Below are 20,363 nucleotides of genomic sequence, written 5' to 3' on the forward strand. Positions count from 1 at the left end.
AAGACAACCCAGAGGAGTTAATTTTCGCTCAGTGTGGGTCCTGTTTAATATTACTGCTTTAGCAATTTTGATTAGTTACTTTTATAAGATTTAGATTTTATTAATCCATTCCAAGTTGGGCTAGGGGTGTGTGTTTTAACCGTACCCGAATAACAAACCCGAATCGAAGCGACCTGAGACTCGAATATGGCTGTATATTATGGTTTTATAATGGCTTGGAATATGGTTGTTTTTTATTTATGATATTGTTAAAGGTGGATAAATTGTTTTAATTTGTTAAACCCGATACCCGACCCGAATATACCCGACCCGTTTAACCCTAAACCCGAACAAACCGAACTTATTTGGGTAGGTTCTTGGGTCAGTTTGTTTTGAGCTCAAACCCGAACAATCTGAAACCCGAATAAATAACCCGAAGAACACCCCAATGGGCAATGGAGTTTTCTCATCTATGACGGGTTTTCTCGTAAGGGTGGAATGTAAATGATCAGGTGAATCAGTGACTTGCCACTATGATTAACTATTTTATACTTGGTTAATCTTTTAAACAACTAAAATGTATATATAAACAAAATAAGTTGAAGAAAATTGTAAGTAAAATAAGCAACACTGATTAGAATTAATATATTTTACCACATCAAACCTAAAAAACTACAAATGAATGACAACATCAAATTAATATATTCCAAGAACCGCCTTAACAACAAACTCAAATGATATTTAATCTATAGACAAACAACATCAGTCATCATCAATTAGACATCTGATGATGAAGATTTAGCACAAACAAAGTAATAAAAAAATTACCTGCCTTGATGAAAACTAGCTTGTTAAAAACTTAAAATGCATGGCAGGTAAAGCAACCACTTATAGAACCTATATGCGGAGTCCTGATCAATGAGATGGCCTTGTGTGAAGAAGATCTAACAGCACCTTGATGATGATGATGTGTCTGGTTAGATAACACCGCGCCTCTCATTTCTTGAGCCTTCTTTTGAGCTGATCTAAGTTTGTTCATAATCTTATCCATTGATGATGATCTCTTTTTCTCCAATTTCATCTAAAAAGTTATATAATTTAAGTTTACATATACATATAAGTTTAAATAACACTATAGGAGTTCAATAAGTGTGAAAGTGAACCTCGAGTTTTCGTATAGCTGCTTCGGCTTTAGCTTTCTGCAAATTCTCCCAAGCTGTTATTTTAGCTTCCTCGCGTTTCACCCTTAAAACAGTAAACAAATGAATAAAGTTAACTATTGTTATCATAATATTTATAATAATAATAACAATAATATACAGAAACTGATAATTGAAAAGTCGACATACTTTGAGAGATTTGTAGTGATCTCTGACACTTCCCAATCAGAAGAACGGACCTCGAGGGCTTTTCGTTTCCAGTCATCAGCCATTGCTGAGTCAGACCGCCTACCTGGCATTCGAGTTCTGGTTTTCTTGGACCATCTGGACAAACTAACCTGATCATCTACCTGTACATCCCTCACGTCTGCTTTAGACAAACGCGTCTCCTCAACAGGCAATGTAGAGGATAACATGGAGATAGAGTTTGAGATTCTCCTTGTAGGAGACGAGTCGGGACTACCCTCGGGGCTCATTTGGGTAGCCATGTCTCTTCTAGAAACATCACGAGATATGTTGGTAGCAGCATCCATTACACCACTCGCTTTACCGTCTGTCAATGGTTACAAAGTTGTCATAATGAGAAATTGTTTATAATATCTAATAAGACATACAAAGAGGTTACTAGAATACAAGTTACTACACAGTACATACCCTGAGTTATACGCAGCAATGACTGGCTCAGTGACTCAGAACAGCCATGTACACTGACTGACCGAGCCATACAAGGCTCATTCAGTGAAGGAAAATTCTCACCTGTATCATGCTGATCATACCGAACTGATAAACCGTCATTAGCGTTTATTCTACTTGAAAATGGTGATCCGGTGAGTAAACTGGTTACATGTCTTCCATCAAACATATGCACTGCAGGCGAATACATTGGGTTGTAAGCAGATCCAGCCGGCCCAAGTGGCCCACTCTTCGATTTGGGCCGTCTTTGGGCCTGTTGACGCGAAGGCCTCAAGCTCAAACCATCGTCTCCCGCAACCGGACTACATATCCACCTCTCTGCATCTTCCCATTTGGAAGGCAATGTCTTTCCACTATTATAAGAGATCAATCCGGAACTCACATGCCTTCGGTTATTATTCGCGTGTAAAGGCACGCGTTCTGAACTCCAACCTTTTTGCATCCCATTTGCAGGACGATAGTTTGGTGTTACTGGGCTCGGGAACATACTTGTTCGCCTGCTTGAAGTTGAAACCGATGTTTTCATAGCAAGTCTTGGAGATGAACTAATCATATTAATCACTTGATTGTTTAGATCCAATGATGTAGGCCTTCTTCTGTCAGACTTCCTTAGAATTATTTCAGATCTTGACTTTCGGTTTTGACAATCTATATAACAACAACATGAATATATTTAACTAATTAATTAAGTATTAATCAGAAACCAACAGTAGTTGTTAGCTTTTTAGGCATCAGATTCTGATCTACATTTACAGACTAATTTACCTACTAGCAACCAGTGACAGCTCTAAAGTTATCTTAAGAATAAATGCATCGTTTTAGCATGTTATATTACGACAATATTTTATAATCAGTCTTGTAAAATTTGCGATAAGTCATCGACTAATCGCTAATCGGTATGCAGTATGCTACCGATTCGATTCCACCTAATTGGACCAACAAATCAGTCAACTCTGGTCCAAATCGGTCAAATTATTTAAAGTACATGAAAATTTATACATATAAATAATAAATCCAATCCGATTAATAAGTTTGAAAAATTAAATATAAAACTTTGAAAAATTCTGTGTGTGGTGTGTGTAAAAATTTGAAAAAATATATACATATAAAATTCCAATTTGATTAATCCCTATTAATATCGCTAGTCAATACGCCGATAATACCTTTAAGAGCTTGAGAGAAGGAGCTTCTAGCTGAATCTAGGGTTTGATTAATGTCAATGTCAGTTTCTGCATCAGTGTATATTAATGTAGCTGCATGTACAGCAGAAAATAACATTCATATCTATGATTTCAATTTATTTAAACCAAATGCCCAAATAATAATATTAATATCAATATACCTTTTGCCTTGTCCACTTTTGTGCTAATTAGCTGACCTCCACGCCTAAGGCTACCAATACCATTACTACTCGGATCTAGATCTGGATCTGGATTCAAAACCCTAGCCGTAGTCAGATTACGAGCATCAGGTCCCGACGAATTCCGTTCCTAAAATCAAAACACATTTTAATACTTATTATTATGCAATAAGAAGCACAAATCACAGTATATCTGAACTCAACAACGAGCTTCAATTTGTGCATTACCTGGGACATTTCGGAGACGAATGAATCGCGATCGATGACGTCAGAAGCAGAGGAACAACGTTCAACGCTGACAGAAGCTGAAGAAGAAAAGAGACTGAAATTGGAGAATATTACGGAGTCAGGACTAGCAGAAGCAGCAGCATTGTAGCTGGATCTGTTGATAGTGTTAGTGTGATGTTGAAACATTAGGTCCTGCATTGTTGTTTGTTAATGTTAATGGTGTGATTAGAGGGAATTAATTACGGAGAAAATGGCGGGCATAGAGGAAAAGGTATCACGAGGTGGATGATGGTGTTTGTATTGTGGGAGTGACAGAGTGTGTAGTGGATGGTAATCTTTGTTTTGTATTATTTGTTTTGTTGACTGATAAAGACACTTGGATTGGATTCTATGAACTCTATCCTTTTTTTGTTTTTTTATATATATCATCACTGAATTTTATAATATATTTTATTTTTACATTTGAGCTTAAGGCTAAGGTAACGGGGCTTGGTTGAAACCAAGGTGAGCCAAGTAAAATCTGACACGTAAGCGATGACATGGCCATGGATCAAGCCTCTCAACCAAACCCCAAAGGATGTAGTGGTCCAGGTGATCAGGGGCTTGATCCAGTTTTTTATTTATTTAATTATTTTAAATAATACATTAAATAATAATATAAAACATTACATTAATAATAATATAAAACATTACGTTGATACTAGTCTAATACAAGATCATCGGGTCTTATATCTCACAAATGCTCGACCAACTCATGCCGAACGTTGCCGTGTAACTCGCGGCTCTTGATGATATTTATGTTGGCGAGTCGTTATTCATTGGTGATCGTCGATTCTTGTCTTGGAATATCACCTTGGAAGTTCTAACAAATAGCTTTACCCTCGTCTTCTAGTATCATGTTATGTAGGATTATACACGTGATGACGACTTCCGTTGTCTTCTCCCTTGTCCAAAATCTTATTGGATTCGTCAACATTGCACATCTTTTCTTTAGGACTCCAAATATCATTTTAATATCTTTCCCTGCCGATTCTTGTTTCTTCGTGAAGTACTTTCGTTTGTCAGAAACTGGAGACGCGTAAGCTTGAACAAGTATCCCCCATTCGTTGTAAATACCATCAACGAGGTAGTACCCGTACTTGAAATGTTCTCCATTTGCAAAAAAAAACTTGAGGGGGTTCAACCCCGTCGATAAGGTCATCGATTATCGGTGACTGATCGATAACATTGAGGTCATTATTAGACCCGGCAACCCCAAAGAACGCATGCCAAATCCAAAGATCCTGTGACGCCGCCGCCTCAAATACAATAGTAGGGCTGGGGTGATCACCTCGATGGAATTGACCTCGCCAAGCAGTGGGACACATAGCCCAACCAACATGCATACAATCAAGGCTTCCGAGCATCCCAGGGAAACCATGCTTTTTACTGTGCACCTCGTATATGCGTTGGATATCATACATTGTTGGTCTACGTAAGTATCTCCGCTTGTATAGCGATATGACCCCTAAATATAATTATTAAAGTTATATAAGTTATGTAAATATTTGAAAAATATATAAACAAACTTAAAAAAAATATATACCTCTACAAAAGTGGTTAAGCGCATCGCGTCCGGTCTTTTTAGCCATTTGTAGATACTCGTCCAACATGTCCAATCCAACACCATACGCTCGTTGCCGAAGAGCGGCGGTAATTTTTTGAGTAGCCGTGAACCCGGGCTTACCTCTAGCGTCATCCCTTTGTTGAAAATACTCAAAGTGCTCCGGCAAGTCATTTGCTAGACGCATGAATAATCGTCTAGTCATTCGAAAACGGGTTCTAAAACTATCCTCACCATATGTGGGATTGGGACTAAAATAGTGACGTATCAAAGTTTCGTTAGCGGTCTTTCGATCACGAATACGCGGTTGGCGGAACAATGGGGCTTGGGGGCGATTTTGATCTCTCAAAAGGTTACCGTCGTTTGAACCGCTTGACAAATGAGTTCATCTTCTTCGGTAGAATAGGAAGACGAAGACGATGACGACGATGTCATTTATAAATATATAAATAGAAGTTTTGATAGAGAGAATGTATGGTTTGAGTTTTTATAGAAAGTGTGGATTTGTATTTATAGGTAAAAGAAAATTAAATATTTTTGACTGACCAACGGTAAGGCTGACCAGTCAACTCTCCTCCAATGGCTACTTTGTCCCGCGGTCACAGCCACGCCGGCCCACCGCGCCCTCCATCACCTGAGGGGTGTAGCGGTGTTCGCGAGCCACGTAGGTGGCCGCGCCCCCCACTCACCCCCACTACCCTCAATCTAAAACAAAACATTTTTAACTTTTGTTAATTCAAACTACTCCGTATAATTTAATGGGTCAGTTTTGTTTCAGAACCGTACGCGTGATCGAGATGTTAGTTAATGGATAATCATAACTGGTCTAGTATGGTGGGTTCAGCTAATTTGTTTTGAAAGTTATAGCGGTTTGGTTATATGTCTGTTAACCATGATTCTGTGAATTTGGTTCTAACTAAAATTAGCTCAAAATAATAACTGAACGTCATTTTGCCTCGAAAGTTTGGATTTGATTTTTTTTTTTATTATGACCATTACAATTTTAACACAACAAGTAAATAACTTTGCATGCTCGTAACTTTAATTATGTTGTTTAGAAACAATTTATAATATTTTAATGAAGATAAAAATTTGTCAATTTTCATTAGAGACACGCAAAGATAATTCTCCATAAGAGTGGAGTTGATATTGAAATAGAATTGGAAGTTATGAGTGCATTTGAGCACATTACTAGTTTGAATTATTAAAATTAAATTGGTTTAGACAATTGGTGTTTAAAAACACATACTAAGTACTAAGTTAAGTATATACAAGCTTGATATGGTGGATGATAATTTACGAGTATTCGAGTAAACATTATATATTTACACCACAAGTGAATATAGTGATGTAAGGTTGTAATGCATCAAACTTTATACATAAACTCCTCAAAATTACATTGTTTTCTTTAAATCGCATCCAAATTATTAGATTCTTCCGTCGGCGTTTGTTAAAATTAATCCACATATAACTTCTAAAGGGGTTAATCCTAATGTAGAAAGGCTAAATGAGAAAGAAGAGGATCAAAGATAAATAAAATGAGAAGAGATAACTATTAAAGTTATTTATTTTAATTAATATTATTTATTTTTCTAGTTTGAGTTTAGGTGGGAGTCTTGTTGAGCGGAGCAAGTTATAGTTTTAGTAAGTAAAAAGAGATGGGTTAGGGTAATTGTATTTTGTGTTGTTTTCGTTTTTATTGATATTGAAAGAGTTGTGATGAGTTACCACAAAAATATATGTGTTGTTCGTGTTACTCGATTCAATTAACTCCAACGAGAACCAACAACTTCTTCTAGAATTTGTCATGTCAGTCAAGTTTCTCTTCGCGCCATGATCGCCGCTTTGTGCTTCAACCCTTTTATTTTTACTTTTTTATTTCTTGCCATGTGTCATGCCGACACAACTCTTCGGTTCATTCAATGTTTACTAAAAGTGTATAATTATTTTCTAAAGTAGAACCTACTAAACACCGAGGAAGTCAAAAACCGCTGCATCCCAAAAAATTATAAAAGGCAGGTAATGGTTATTCACACACCCTCTTAATGCATATATTATCTCTATATACACCCTATAAAGGGTGTATGAATAACACATCCCGTATTATAAGATACGAATATTATATCTTTACTTAAGCGAGGAATATTTTATAGCATCTATTATAATGAAATCTTATCAACTAAAATACATGGATAAGGATTCATAATCAGTTTATAAAAACATTTATCCACTCTTAACTAGGGGTGCAAATGAGCCGAGCTGCTCGCGAGCTACTCGAAATCGGCTCGTTAAAAAGCTCGTTCGACAATCGAGCCGAGCCTTATCGAGCCTGAGCCCGAGCTCAAGCCTAAAAATAAGCTCATTTAATAAACGAGCCTGAGCCCGAGCTTTACTTATCAAGCTCGAGCCGGCTCGCGAGCCTAAATGAGCCTGCCATTTGTATAATTTTTTAAAATATATATTTAATAAGTATTAATTAATAAATATAATGTTGTGAAAAAATAAATAAAAATAGCTAAATAATATATATTCTTTTATACATAAAATTATAATAGAAAAAAATATATAAAATAATTATAGTTATATAAAAAAATAATTTATAAATTGTAAACGAGCCAAGCCCGAGCTTCAAAATCAATTCACGAGCCGAGCTCGAGCTTTGAAAACAGAGCTCGAAACGAGCCGAGCTCGAGCTCGAGCTCTGCGTAAGTCAAACGAGCCGAGCTCGAGCATAGTCGAGCTAGGGCTCGACTTGGCTCGGTTGCACCCCTACTCCCAACTACCAAAAAAATATACAATGAAGGATGAGTAGTGAACACAAATACCATTGTTTATTTTAGTTTTCCATGTAATTTGAGGTATATGGATGTAGACTCAAATATAAGAGTGAAAATAAATAAAATCTTACATTTTCCTTACAATTTGAATATGAGAGAGGAATTGTGAACTCTACTACAGCGTCTATAAGACTCCCTTATTAGCAATCTAACACATGGGTTAGTTGTCGAAAATGTAAAAAAAGAATATTAATTCACTTAAATTGAGCAACCCGGTCCCAAACAGCCTAGGTCGTGAGTATTTTTTTTAAGTATTATGGTTGACACATGGCCAGTTAGCATTGGTTGATATATTAAAATGATTTTCCTTTTTTCTTTTTAAACAATTAATTTTACATATAATTTGATTTTTGTTTAATAACTCATAATATTTAACATTTTATAAAATATTAAAAAAACACAGGGATGCTCTTAATTGAAAAAATGGGATTTTTTTAGTAATGAGAGTCGTTTTGACTAAACGACCAAAACATTTTGGCTATCAGGGATGCTTACGGTCAGATTCGGCCAGGTTAAATGAACAATTTTAGACTTAATCTTTAAGTATTGTGTTGAGAAAAAAAAATTAAACCGACCACTCAGCCAGATTGGTTGGGTCGACCAAACTGGTCAGTTTTCAAGGTTCATACTAAAATACAAATGAGTTTCTTCCATAGAATCCAACAGTTTTCATGAAGGAAAATGTGAACATGCATTTGTTCTACAATTTTTGCTTGTTTGGCCATAAGTACTTGTTATTTATACATCATTACCCAACTCAATAAATGTAACATAAAGTACAAATTATTATATAACATACCCAACCCATTAAATGGTATTGAATAACATCCATTTTAACTCAAGGTAACCAACTCATCCTGTATCATCACTCTCGGCTGGGTGACGTGGCATCCAGTAAAATTGAAGAAAACTGTACACAAGTTTTCTTAAAGAAGGTGACAGACTGACACTTTTATTACCTCTACTTTCAACAACATTGAATTTCTACCATTTACTTCATATCTTTTTCACAGTATTATTGCTTTATAGAAATGTTTTATGTTTGCTAATTCAAAAAGTACTTTTTACCAAAAAAAAACTTGCTCATCTTGACACCTCTATGTATACATTCATATAAGCAGGCATAACATGCAATCTTTAATAATACAAGTCTACTACTATCAATCACAATATACAAAGTGATGGATGGGTGAAGTATGCGGTGATAGCCTTCAATTTCCCATTTACAAAATTCTTCTCAACCTAAAACCATATGTACCAAAAGAAATCATTATACCAATTTGCAAAACATTTATTAGTACTTACAAATAAAAGCTAGCAAAGTACCTCAAGTGTCCATGGAGGATTAGCAGACAGAGACAGCTCAGCTAGTTGGTCCATGTTAACATTTCTTGGAAGAAACATAACGATTCTCGGAGCTACTTCTTTAGCCACATTAAAAAGAAACCGCCTGCACCCAAATTAAAAAAGAATAAATAAATAAACACCTAACGATGGTTGGATTAATATCATATGCTATGCAGGTTCGTAAATAAACAAACCCATCATGTGGCTTGAGCATAGTATTGATATCAAAGTTTCTTGCTTTAGCATACTCTGGTCCTCCCCAAGGCGGAGACAAGAATACAACATCCGCCTGGAACATAATAGAACACTAAATAAGAATCATCTTCTGATTAAATATTAAAAGAACACACTTAAAAACTTTGATACCTTTAACTTTTGTGCTAGAATAAAACAGTCGCCTGTTATAAACTCTATAAGATCGGTGACTCCATATATGGCTGCATTATGTTTTGCATACTCGATCTTCTTTGGATCAATATCTATAGCAATAATATGTGTGCTTCTGAAACAGTGTCATACATACAAATGTGAAAATTCAAGAATAGAAATGAAAAATTATTTGACTTTTTAATTTCTTCTATAGATTTAACTTTGGTGCAAATCGAATGGCATTTCCACCAACACCAGTGAAACAATCAACAATAATGCCATTGCCACAACGAAAAGCATGATGGTTTGCAATGCATTCGGGAGTTGCCGAAAACCAACCTTCTTCATCCATTTTTATACCATCATCATATTTAGAGAAAAGTACGTATCTTTGACACAAATATTTGCTAATAACTGGAGAAATTTCTTCCATTAGCATCTCGTATTCAAGCTCTGTAAAAAGTAAAAGCGCCGGTTATAAGAGATGAATAATAAACAAGTCAAGAATACAAGTGTAACAAACCTTTACTGTTTGCTGATGATCTCCTGCGTGCCCTCCTTTGTTTTACTTTCTTTTTTCTTTTAGATGAAGTAAGAACCGTTTCTTTTGATTCATTTGGCACATAAACAGAAGCTAAATGTTCCATTCCCGGAGGTGGGTCCCATGTTGACTCCTCTGTTTTATGATTGTAATAGTAGTTTCTTTCATAGAATTCATCCCAATATGTCATCCAATCTCCAAATTCTTCGCTGCTTCCATTGTGAATCAGGTCACAATTATCAGGTAAGAGAGAGTTTAATTCAACACTAGTGTTATTATAAATCTGGTCAACTTCAGATATTTGATTAGCAACCAAAGGATCTTCTAATATCCAATCTCTAAATTCTTCGTTGCTTCCATTGTGAATTGAGTCACAATTATCAGGTACGAGAGAATTTAATTCAACACTAGTGTTATTGTAAATCTGGTCAACTTCAGACATTTGATTAGCAACCAAAGGATCTTCTAAACATCCATTGTTTGAATTATCCTCGTTGTCATCAATATGTATATCATCAACTGCATCGACAGAATCGGAAACATCGTATGTTGTTTCTTCATAGGTATGCAAAACTTTCGTGTGTGCGCCCTTTCTCTTTCCTTTGACTTTTCCTATTCGTTTCTGGAAAACCAATTTGAATATCATTGCACAGGGAAAACAAACAATATTTAGTGTTCACAAAGAAAGAATATTGAAATCTAATATGATTTCCCTTTCTACACATGCTATGACCATCCCTTTTAATAAAAGCTAGTAATTAACACCATCATTTTAAAAATTCAAAATCTAATTAATCTTTTCACCTTTCTGGTTTCAATATGGTTATGAATGTCTCCAAGTTAAGAATATGTGATTGCAATGTCTCCTAGAAAGTCCAACAAGGGAACACATCATTCTAAAAATGAATGAATTGAATGATAGAGATACCAAAAAAAATAAAAAACCAAAAAAAGGCTATAATTTACCTCCTTGTTTGTGCAGAAAGAAAGAGGAAGTCCAAGTTCATTCATCTGCTTAGATAATTCAGTATCAACATGTGAAGAATTACTTTTTGAAACACACGAATTGCCATTATCCGTCACTGTTTTCTGCATCAAAGAAATTGTATTGAAATTTTTGGATATCAAATTAGTTTTTCAGTCATAACTTAATAGTATCTATAAATATGTATCAGCATAAAACTTTGATGGCCAACTAAGTATGATAATTCACGAAACATTATTTATGTTCATAGAAATGTAATTAGCAAATTGACATGATTTGTAATCAGTCTATACATCGGTACTATGGATCAAACTGAACATAAATCAATTACTTAACAAGTTGAACATTTTATGACATAAAAGACCAAGTCCGATTGAAAAATAACATAAATTTTGACAAAGTATTCTTTGATAGTAAAAGTTGAGTGTCTAAAAAATTATGCGCCATGGTTTCAGGATTTGAATTCATAGTAGTGCAAGTGATATAGTATGATATAGTATAATATGCTAGAAGGATAGATACGAAGCCATGACATGTAACATGATAGCATTGCCCCATGACTAAGAATCTTTAATAAGTTTAACACATGATTCTCAACCAATCATGTAATAAGATTGAACGAATCCAACTTCTAGAACGTTACAAGACATTTTAATCTTGCAGTTTGAGTAAAAGCATTTAAGATCATGTCTGTGACAAACATTGGTGTTATGAACTTCATAGTCCATTAGAAATCAATAATTTCTTTGCACTTATGTTCCTAAATATACATTAGTGCATTATATCATTGTGGATACTAAATCATTCCACACACATGATCACAAAGGTTGACACAAAGGTATAGTGTTAAATAGTGTCTAGTGGTGATAGATTAATTAATAATAATAACTAATAAGTTCAAATGCGCCCGACAAAGCGATAAAGTACCATCATTCATACTAGTTATAATTTGAGTAATCAACTACTAAATCACTATCGTCTACTTATCCCTAGTAAGGTGTGACTAACAATGCTAATGAAATTCAAATTCAATAACTGTATTTGACCTAAAAAAGAAAGTTGATTAAGTAAAGAAACTGTTACCGAGGGCGAATCCAGAGAAGTGGAACGGTAGGGCATTCCGGTATAAAGATCGACCCTGTAACAAGACAAGACAAACAACAATTAGGCATAAAGATGATTGAGACACAGCCATATAGACTAAAATATACTACTATATGTTAAGATCCATTAAATTAAATTATTATTAAAGTTAAGTAAGCACCAGAAGTGGACATGAGTGAGCTTGAAAAGAGATCCGAGTGCTTTGATTGCAGGAGATTCTTCAATACAATCGTCACCTTCCTATAAGTTGGTGTTCTGTATCGATTCGACGATGAATTGAAGACAATTAGGGCACGGAATTGAAACCTCGTTAAAACCCTAGTCCTCAGCTGAAACCATGGCCCTGTAAAACTATAACTATTCCCTTTGAATTACAACTTCATTTTTTTAATTTTCTAAAGATATACTATTAAAAAATACTACATGAAGAGGTTGTGAACCAAAAAGACCCAAATCCCCTTAAGTACCACCCGCGGGTTACAGAGAATCCTCTTATAAACCACCCGCGGGACACATGGATCACCCGTATATCACGAATAAAGAGGAACGTCCTCATAACACATGCGGAAGCATCCTGGCATCCTCTAAAGTCATCCGCAGGATAGGATATCTGTCCACCTAAACGTCCGGAAGACAAGGCCAGTGGGACAGTTGTCATAACTCAAATACTCTCTAGAAGAAGGTTCATGATTCTTACTTGGGGAATACGTGACTGAACATTGGGGAATACGTGACTGAACAGCCAATAAATAAAGGACACCTGGCCAGTTTGTTATAACCGTGCACATGGCCAGGGTGCAATCCATCCTATCATCGGACGACGCGTGTCCAGGTTGTTATGCCCATGCACATGGGACGTATAGCTCAACCTATCACAAGAGGACACGCATCCAGGCAGTTATCAAAGATCTTCTGGAAGATGACAGCTGGCTCAATCATCTTCCTGCATCCTTCGGCTATAAATGCCTTGTCAAACGGTATGAGGTATCCATTCACTCACTTGCATTCTGACTACACTTAGTCTGCTTACTTCAGTACTTTCTTCATTTACGAACGTTACTGATTCTCACGCCGGAGGATGGTTACAGGAAGACCCCCCCCCCCCTCTTGTCCTTCCTGTAACGAGACTCATGGTGTTTGTTTTGCAAGTTCCGGTCATTGGAATTTAGGAAGTCACACTCATATCATTGGTAGTAATTATCGTATCTTACCCTGTAGACTCATTGGATCCAGGACCCATACCCGGGGAGTGGATCCGTGTTTCTTCATTGGCGCCATCCGTTTTTGGGGTTAGAACAGCAATAATTTTCGTTGGTTTTTCGGCTCGTTTGATATGAGTAACCTTCCTGAAGGGCCGACGGGAACCCCTGCACCAGATTCACGTGTAACTAACATAGAAGCACCTCCGGGTCTCAGTGTTTTTGCATGAATTACGACTCCAAGTGGCCGTACTCTTGAACGTGTCACAGCACCGGGGTCACGAATCACCAATGTAACACCTGGGGAATTTACTCTAGAAAATGTTACAGCACCGACCGGCCTCACTCCCACAGACATGGGACGTGCCTCGGCACCGGAAGGTTCCAATTTGGGTAATCCCAAACAAATTGCAGAAGAGACCCGCCAAAACCGGTCGATATTTGATCCGAAAAACAACTCGGGCGACTCCGATAGGGCGAGATCTCAACAACGTAACTCTAGATCTAGAGGAACGTTAACTCCTGAAGAGTGGCTCCACGCGCAACAACAAAGTTTGGTGGCTGAGTATGAACGCAGAAAACGTAACGAAAGGTTTCACATCCGTACTCTGGATTATGAGGAATCTCCCCGGAGATCTCTTTCCCCTCCACCAATAGTGAGAAGAAATCAGATCTGTTACAGTCAGCAGGAGGAGCCAGAGTTTGGTGAAATACCGAGGTTACGCCCTCATCCTCGCATAGACATGCGGATGCCATCCTACTTGGAGGAATTTGATAGCTATGATTCAACTTATCAACCGGGTGAATACAGTACGTATACCGGAGATAGTGGAATGAGCTCCAGAGCAAGGAGTAGTCGTCCGCATGACGTAGTCCACCACACCGAATACCACAGCAATGCTGAACGAGATTTCACTAAACCATACCGCCCCGCGGCTTTCGCCGAAAAATCAAAATTCATAGCAAGCATTGCCACAGCACCCTTTCCTGTTAATGCTAAGATACCTACATCGGTAGGTAAGTACAATGGTATGACTGATCCAAGTGATCATCTCCAGAACTTTGTGGCGGTAGGCGGTGTTAGTGGTTGGACGCTTCCCTATTGGTGTCACATGTTCGCATTGACACTAACAAGGGCAGCAAGAGAATGGTTCGAAAAGTTACCTGATGGTGAAATTTCTAGCTGGGATGATTTGGTGAAGAAATTTTCTCAACAGTTCAGTCAACAGAAGAAACATACTCGAGACCAATCAGAAATTTTAGACGTCGTTCGTCGCGATAACGAGTCTATAGAAGATTTTATCACCAGGTTCAATGATGAGAGCCTGAACATCGGTGGCATAAGCAAAGACATGCTTCGGGGTGCCTTCCGCAAAAACGTCAGATGTGATGATTTAGTCCGCACACTTACGGGCAGATATGGAATGCCAAAAGAGTGGGACGATCTCATGACTGCAGCAAAAGTGTATGCGAACACCGAGAAAACGTTAAGAAGTGGTAACTCAAAGCAAAAATTTAAAGTCGAGTTTCAAACCCCGAGACCAAATAGACAGGCGAAAGGCCCTATCTGGTCAAGACTTCAGCCAAGTACGGAAGCACCAAAACCATTTGATGCACGATCCCTCATAGGAAATAAAAACAAAACGGGACCCTCGAACCGAGGCCCCAATAATTGGACTCCTCTTTCAAAGACTCCCGCCGAAATTCTCACCACGGAGAATATGAATTTTAAAAAACCGCAGCCACTAACGAGAAGATCATTCCTTGACCCGAAAAAGCGTTGTTCGTATCATGATGACATTGGTCATAATACGAATGAATGCAGAACATTAAAAAATGAAATTGAAGCAGCTGTAAAGTCTGGAAAACTTGGACACTTGGTAAAAGGTGGAAAACCTGACAATGGTAAAGCTCCCGCACGGGATATCCAGGGTCCGAGTAAAAAGCAAGTCAGAGATTTAAACGTCCATATGATACAAGGCGGGTATAATACAAGAAAAAAGAGGAAGGAGTCTGATGATGAGGAATGGAAGAATGAGCCAGTGATTTTTCCTCGAATCAAAGGGGTCCCGAATAACAAAAACCCCTTGATCATCACTTCTCAATTTGGACATTACCGTTCCCAATACGTGTTCTTCGACACCGGTAGTACTTCGGACATTATGTATGAACAATGTTTTGAACAGCTTGACGAGGACGATAAAGAAAGATTAAAACCCATCCACGCTCCAGTATCGGGATTCGGAGGGGAAATAATGCATCCGCGAGGGGTAATCTCATTCCCAGTCACCTTAAGTGATGGAATTCATTCTAGGACAGAAGATGTCGAATTTCTGGTTTTACCAGCAACATCAAAGCATTACATTATTCTAGGACGAGAAGCGATTGGTGACTTCAATGCTCACCCGTCCACAGCACACGGTGCAGTAGGAGTCCTAACTCATACCGGCATAGCAATAATCTATGTTAATCGACACTGCTTTGCAACAGAGCTCAAAACCTAGCAAGATTCCAAAACAAACCATGAGGACTGAACCAGAGAAATGGGTTTTGAACAAAAAATTTCCTGATCAAACTGTAACAATAGGACCTGCTATTTCCGAGATAGTACGGACTTTCTTGAAACAGTTATTGTCAAGGAATGTTGATGTTTTCGCATGGCAACCCGCGGATATGACCGGTGTCCCGAGGAATATTGTGGAACACAAGTTAAGAGTAAACCCGTTGTTTACGCCAGTTGTTCAAAAATAACGTAAGATGGGTCCGGAACAAACAAAAGCAATGAATGAGCAAGTCCAGGACCTCTTACAAGCTGGAATCATCCGCCCAATTCGTTATCAGACCTGGGTTGCCAATCCAGTTATTGTCCCCAAAAGCAATGGGTCATGGCGGATGTGTATCGATTTCAAAGATCTAAATAAAGCATGTCCCAAAGATTGTTACCCCTTACTTGAAATAGATCTCAAGGTTGATGTTGTGGCACCATTCAAATTCAAATGCTTCCTGGATGCCTACAAGGGCTACCATCAGATCCGCATGGCAGCGGGCGATGAGGACAAAACAACATTTCGTACCGATCAAGGCACTTTTTGTTACAAAATGATGCCTTTCGGACTGAAAAATGCGGGAGCCACATATCAACGATTAATGGACCTAGCTTTTAAAGATCAAATTGGCCGAAACTTAGAAGTTTATATGGATGATCTCGTAATAAAAAGTGTTGAGGAAGACCGGATGTTGAGGGATATCGAAGAAACTTTCGAAACTCTGAGGAGCATCAATATGAAGTTGAATCCCGCCAAGTGTTCATTTGGAATGGAAGAGGGAAAGTTTCTGGGAGTAATCGTCACGGATGCGGGCTTCAAAGCTAACCCAGATAAAGTTCAAGCTATAGCCCGCATGCCTTCCCCATCTTCCCTCAAGGAAGTTCAGAGACTCAATGGCCGACTGGTTGCTCTGACTCGTTTTTTGGCAAATCATGCAGCTAAGTCTCATTCTTTCATCTCAACTTTAAGGAATTACCTCAAGAAGGCACAATTTAAATGGACCGCGGAAGCGGAACAAGCTTTTCTGGATGTTAAAAGATGTTTGATGGAATTGCCTACGTTGACAGTACCCCAAGCGGGAGAACCTTTAACGTTGTATCTATCAGCTTCCGACAATGCCATTGGGGCTGTTCTTCTGACAAATCGCAAGAATGTTCAAACACCGATCTACTACGTCAGCCGAACATTATCAGACCCCGAAACAAGATATTCCATGCTGGAAAAACTTGTTTTGGCACTAGTATATGTTGCCCGACGTCTCTGCGGGTACTTTCAAGGGCACCCCATCAATGTCTTAACTGGATATAAGCTCAAAAACGTTCTCAGCAAGCCTGAATTATCTGGACGACTGGCCAAGTGGGCCATCGAGCTAAGTGAACACGCAAATAGAGTACAAACCTAGGCCAACTATCAAAGGGCAGGTGCTGGCGGACTTCGTGACAGAAGTCCCGCATCACAAAGAAAAAGAATGTTTGATCGAGCAACAACCCCAAGCACCTCCGGAATCAGGACAGATTTGGTCCTTATTTACGGATGGAGCTTCAAGCAGTGAGGGATGTGGCGCAGGCCTCAGGCTAGTCAATCCCGAAGGCCATGAATTTACATATGCCATAAAGTTAGACTTCAAAAGTACCAACAACAAGGCAGAATATGAAGCTTTTTTGGCAGGCTTGAGAATAGCTAAAAATCTTGGGGTTAAGCATTTGGAAGCCCGAGTGGATTCCATGTTGATTGCGGGACAGATCAACGGCACATACGAAGCGAAAAATGATGTCATGGCTTCATATGTGTCACAGGCGAAAGATCTGATGCTCCAATTCTCTTCTTGCAAAGTCATTCATATAAAGAGAAGTGAGAACAGATCAGCGGATGCCCTCAGTAAATTGGCCTCAACAAACTTCGAAAACTTTTCCAAAGACATCCGCATCGAAATATTAGACCGCCCGTCTGTCCCGAAACATCAGGTCTTAGTGATCCAAACGAGAGTAGAATCCTGGATGACACCGATTACAGCATACCTGTCGTCCGGAGCACTTCCGGAAGGAAAAACAGTGGCCCGGAAGATAAAGCACAAAGCCTTGAACTATCAAATACTTGACGGTGTCTTGTATCGACGTTCCTTCCTCGGACCACTACTACGATGTGTGGATGTTGAGGACGCGAATTACCTAATCAGAGAAGTTCATGAATGCATTTGTTGTCTTCAAGCTGGCCCGCGAATGGTCATGGCGAAGTTAATGAACGTCGGATACTATTGTCCGGGGATGCACTTGGATGCTGTAAATGAAATCAGAAAGTGTGATTCTTGCCAAAGGCATGCCCTTAACACGCTACGACCAAAGAATGAGTTAGTTCCAGTCACTTCAGCCTAGCCGTTCCAAAAATGGGCTATTGATATCACGGGACCTTTCCCTGAAGCCCCTGGACGGGTCAAATTCTTAATAGTAGCCATTGACTACTTTACAAAATGGGTAGAGGCCAAACCACTTGCTTCTATAATAGCAGCGAGTGTTAAAAAATTCTTGTGGGAATTCATCATATGTCGTTTTGGCCTCCCCCTAGAGCTCATTAGTGACAACGGAACACAATTCGCGGACAGTGGGTTACAAGAATGGCTAAAAGAATTACACATTTCTCAAACCTTCACCTCTGTAGCTCACCCGCAAGCGAATGGTCAAGTTGAACGAACTAATTGGACCATCAAAGAAGGAATCAAGGCCAGACTAGGAACTAAAAGGACGGGTTGGGTAGACGAATTGCCCAATGTACTATGGGCTTTCCGCACTCAGAAAAATTCCAGCAACTCCGAAACCCCCTTTAGTCTAACCTATGGCATAGAGGCCATGATTCCGGCTGAAATTGGAATCCCATCCGCCAGAGTTCTCATGATCGAAGATAATGATCATGAACTCCGGATGAACCTTAACCTCCTTGAGGAAAGGAGGGCATTGGCATCGATCCGAGAGCATAACTATAAACGCCAGTTGCAAAAATATTGTAACTCTCGGATCCAAAGATGTGAATTTGACGCGGGAGACTTTGTCTTCCGCAGTAATGAAGCCTCGGGGCAAGATCCTTCGGGCAAGTTGGCCCCTACCTGGGAAGGACCTTATAGAATTCAGAAAGTTCTATTTAAAGGTGCCTACAAACTCGAAAGGTTAGACGGGACAGAGATCCCTAGAACCTGGAATGGGGCCCAACTGAGAAAATGTTACATTTAGTTGGTTTTTCTTTTGGCCTGCGTGCCTAACTAGATGCTAAGAACCTTTGTAAATTCGTTTCTTGTAATTCGGCTTATGCCTTAGTTATGAAAATTTTCATTTCAGTCATTTGAGACTTGTATTATTACATAATCATTTATTCGTACACAAAGAAGATCCGCCGAAAACACTTATATTATAAAAAATATATATAAACAAAGTGTGCCAGATACAATAAAAAGCCTTCTTTATTCATACAAAAAGGGATTACAAAGACATGGAGGAACTTAATTAAGAAGAAAAGAGAAAAATCTATCTAAGGCGCGGCATCGTTGTGTTCCGCATCATCGTTTCCCGCACCTTCTTCTTCCTCTTCTCCATCAAGTTCTAGAAGAGTCTTTAGATGCTGGATGTTGTCTTCCTTATCAGCAAGTTCGGATATCTGATCCGTCAATGAGAATTTCAATAAATCGAAATCCTTTGACTTCTGCTTAAGGATGGCAACAGTATCCTGACCAGCTAAGACATACTCCTCAGGAAGCCTGAATGCTAAGCCAAATTGATAGCCTTCTTGAAAGCCTAGTTGGCGACCAGCCTGCTTCGAAGCTTTAAGGAGGATAGCAACACAATTCCCAAGCTCATCACTAGCCCGGACATCAGCAATGACCTGTCAAAGTTATCATGCACAAATAACTCTAAAAACACTTAGATTGTTTGTAGCAAGTAAACAATACATACCTTGGAAATATCTTCTGCTAACAGCCATTTTTGGTCCGCCTTTACCCGCACGAGATCCATCTCGTGGCCAGCGCACTCTAAGGCTTGTTCTCGGTTTTTGGCATTTAGGTCAGCCAAGCGCTTATCCTTAGCTGCCGATTCAGCCTGAAGAGCCTCCACCAGTTTGGCTTGCTCATCCATTTCTTTGATTTTTTCATCTAATTGTTTTTGGATAGCAATACTGGTTTCCTCGGCGGAAGATCGAGCAACCTTCTCCGCCTCCAGAGCCTGGCCGGCTTCCCTAGCTTTGCTAATAGCTTTAAGGGCTTCTTCTTTAGCATCGGAAGCAGAGGCCGCCAGCTCATCCCATTGTTCGTTCATCGCCAACCAATCCCTGGTTATTTCATGGGTGGTGGAAATAGAATTCGCCAAGTAATAAGAATGACAGTTCAGAAGTTCTTGGAGAACACTAAGGCGACGCCTCTCCTTTTCACC

At 38.8% G+C, this 20,363-nt stretch overlaps 3 protein-coding genes across 3 annotated transcripts; all 3 read right to left on the reverse strand.

The window, feature by feature from the left end:
• Nucleotides 1-570: 570 nt before the first annotated feature.
• On the reverse strand, nucleotides 571-3,110 carry LOC143617723 (uncharacterized). Its single transcript, XM_077090188.1, has 5 exons — nucleotides 2,996-3,110; nucleotides 1,794-2,480; nucleotides 1,329-1,692; nucleotides 1,143-1,224; nucleotides 571-1,060 (listed from the first exon to the last, which is right to left on the reverse strand). The coding sequence occupies exons 1-5, from the start codon at nucleotides 3,108-3,110 to the stop codon at nucleotides 839-841; spliced, it is 1,470 nt and encodes a 489-aa protein (XP_076946303.1). The 3' UTR covers nucleotides 571-838.
• A 1,172-nt stretch (nucleotides 3,111-4,282) lies between these two features.
• Nucleotides 4,283-5,210, reverse strand: LOC143617724 (uncharacterized). The gene is made up of 2 exons (XM_077090189.1): nucleotides 5,006-5,210; nucleotides 4,283-4,503 (listed from the first exon to the last, which is right to left on the reverse strand). Exons 1-2 carry the CDS (start codon nucleotides 5,208-5,210, stop codon nucleotides 4,283-4,285), a joined length of 426 nt encoding a protein of 141 aa, XP_076946304.1.
• Nucleotides 5,211-8,945: 3,735 nt separating this feature from the next.
• On the reverse strand, nucleotides 8,946-13,763 carry LOC143617725 (uncharacterized). The gene is made up of 10 exons (XM_077090190.1): nucleotides 13,659-13,763; nucleotides 12,367-12,446; nucleotides 12,186-12,240; nucleotides 11,084-11,206; nucleotides 10,100-10,739; nucleotides 9,798-10,029; nucleotides 9,574-9,709; nucleotides 9,402-9,496; nucleotides 9,187-9,310; nucleotides 8,946-9,102 (listed from the first exon to the last, which is right to left on the reverse strand). The coding sequence occupies exons 1-10, from the start codon at nucleotides 13,761-13,763 to the stop codon at nucleotides 9,025-9,027; spliced, it is 1,668 nt and encodes a 555-aa protein (XP_076946305.1). The 3' UTR covers nucleotides 8,946-9,024.
• Nucleotides 13,764-20,363: the final 6,600 nt, after the last annotated feature.

This window comes from Bidens hawaiensis, unplaced genomic scaffold, assembly GCF_021521415.1.
Source record: "Bidens hawaiensis isolate Kalapana, Puna unplaced genomic scaffold, B.hawaiensis_p1.1 tig00057251_1, whole genome shotgun sequence".
Lineage (NCBI taxonomy): Eukaryota > Viridiplantae > Streptophyta > Magnoliopsida > Asterales > Asteraceae > Bidens > Bidens hawaiensis.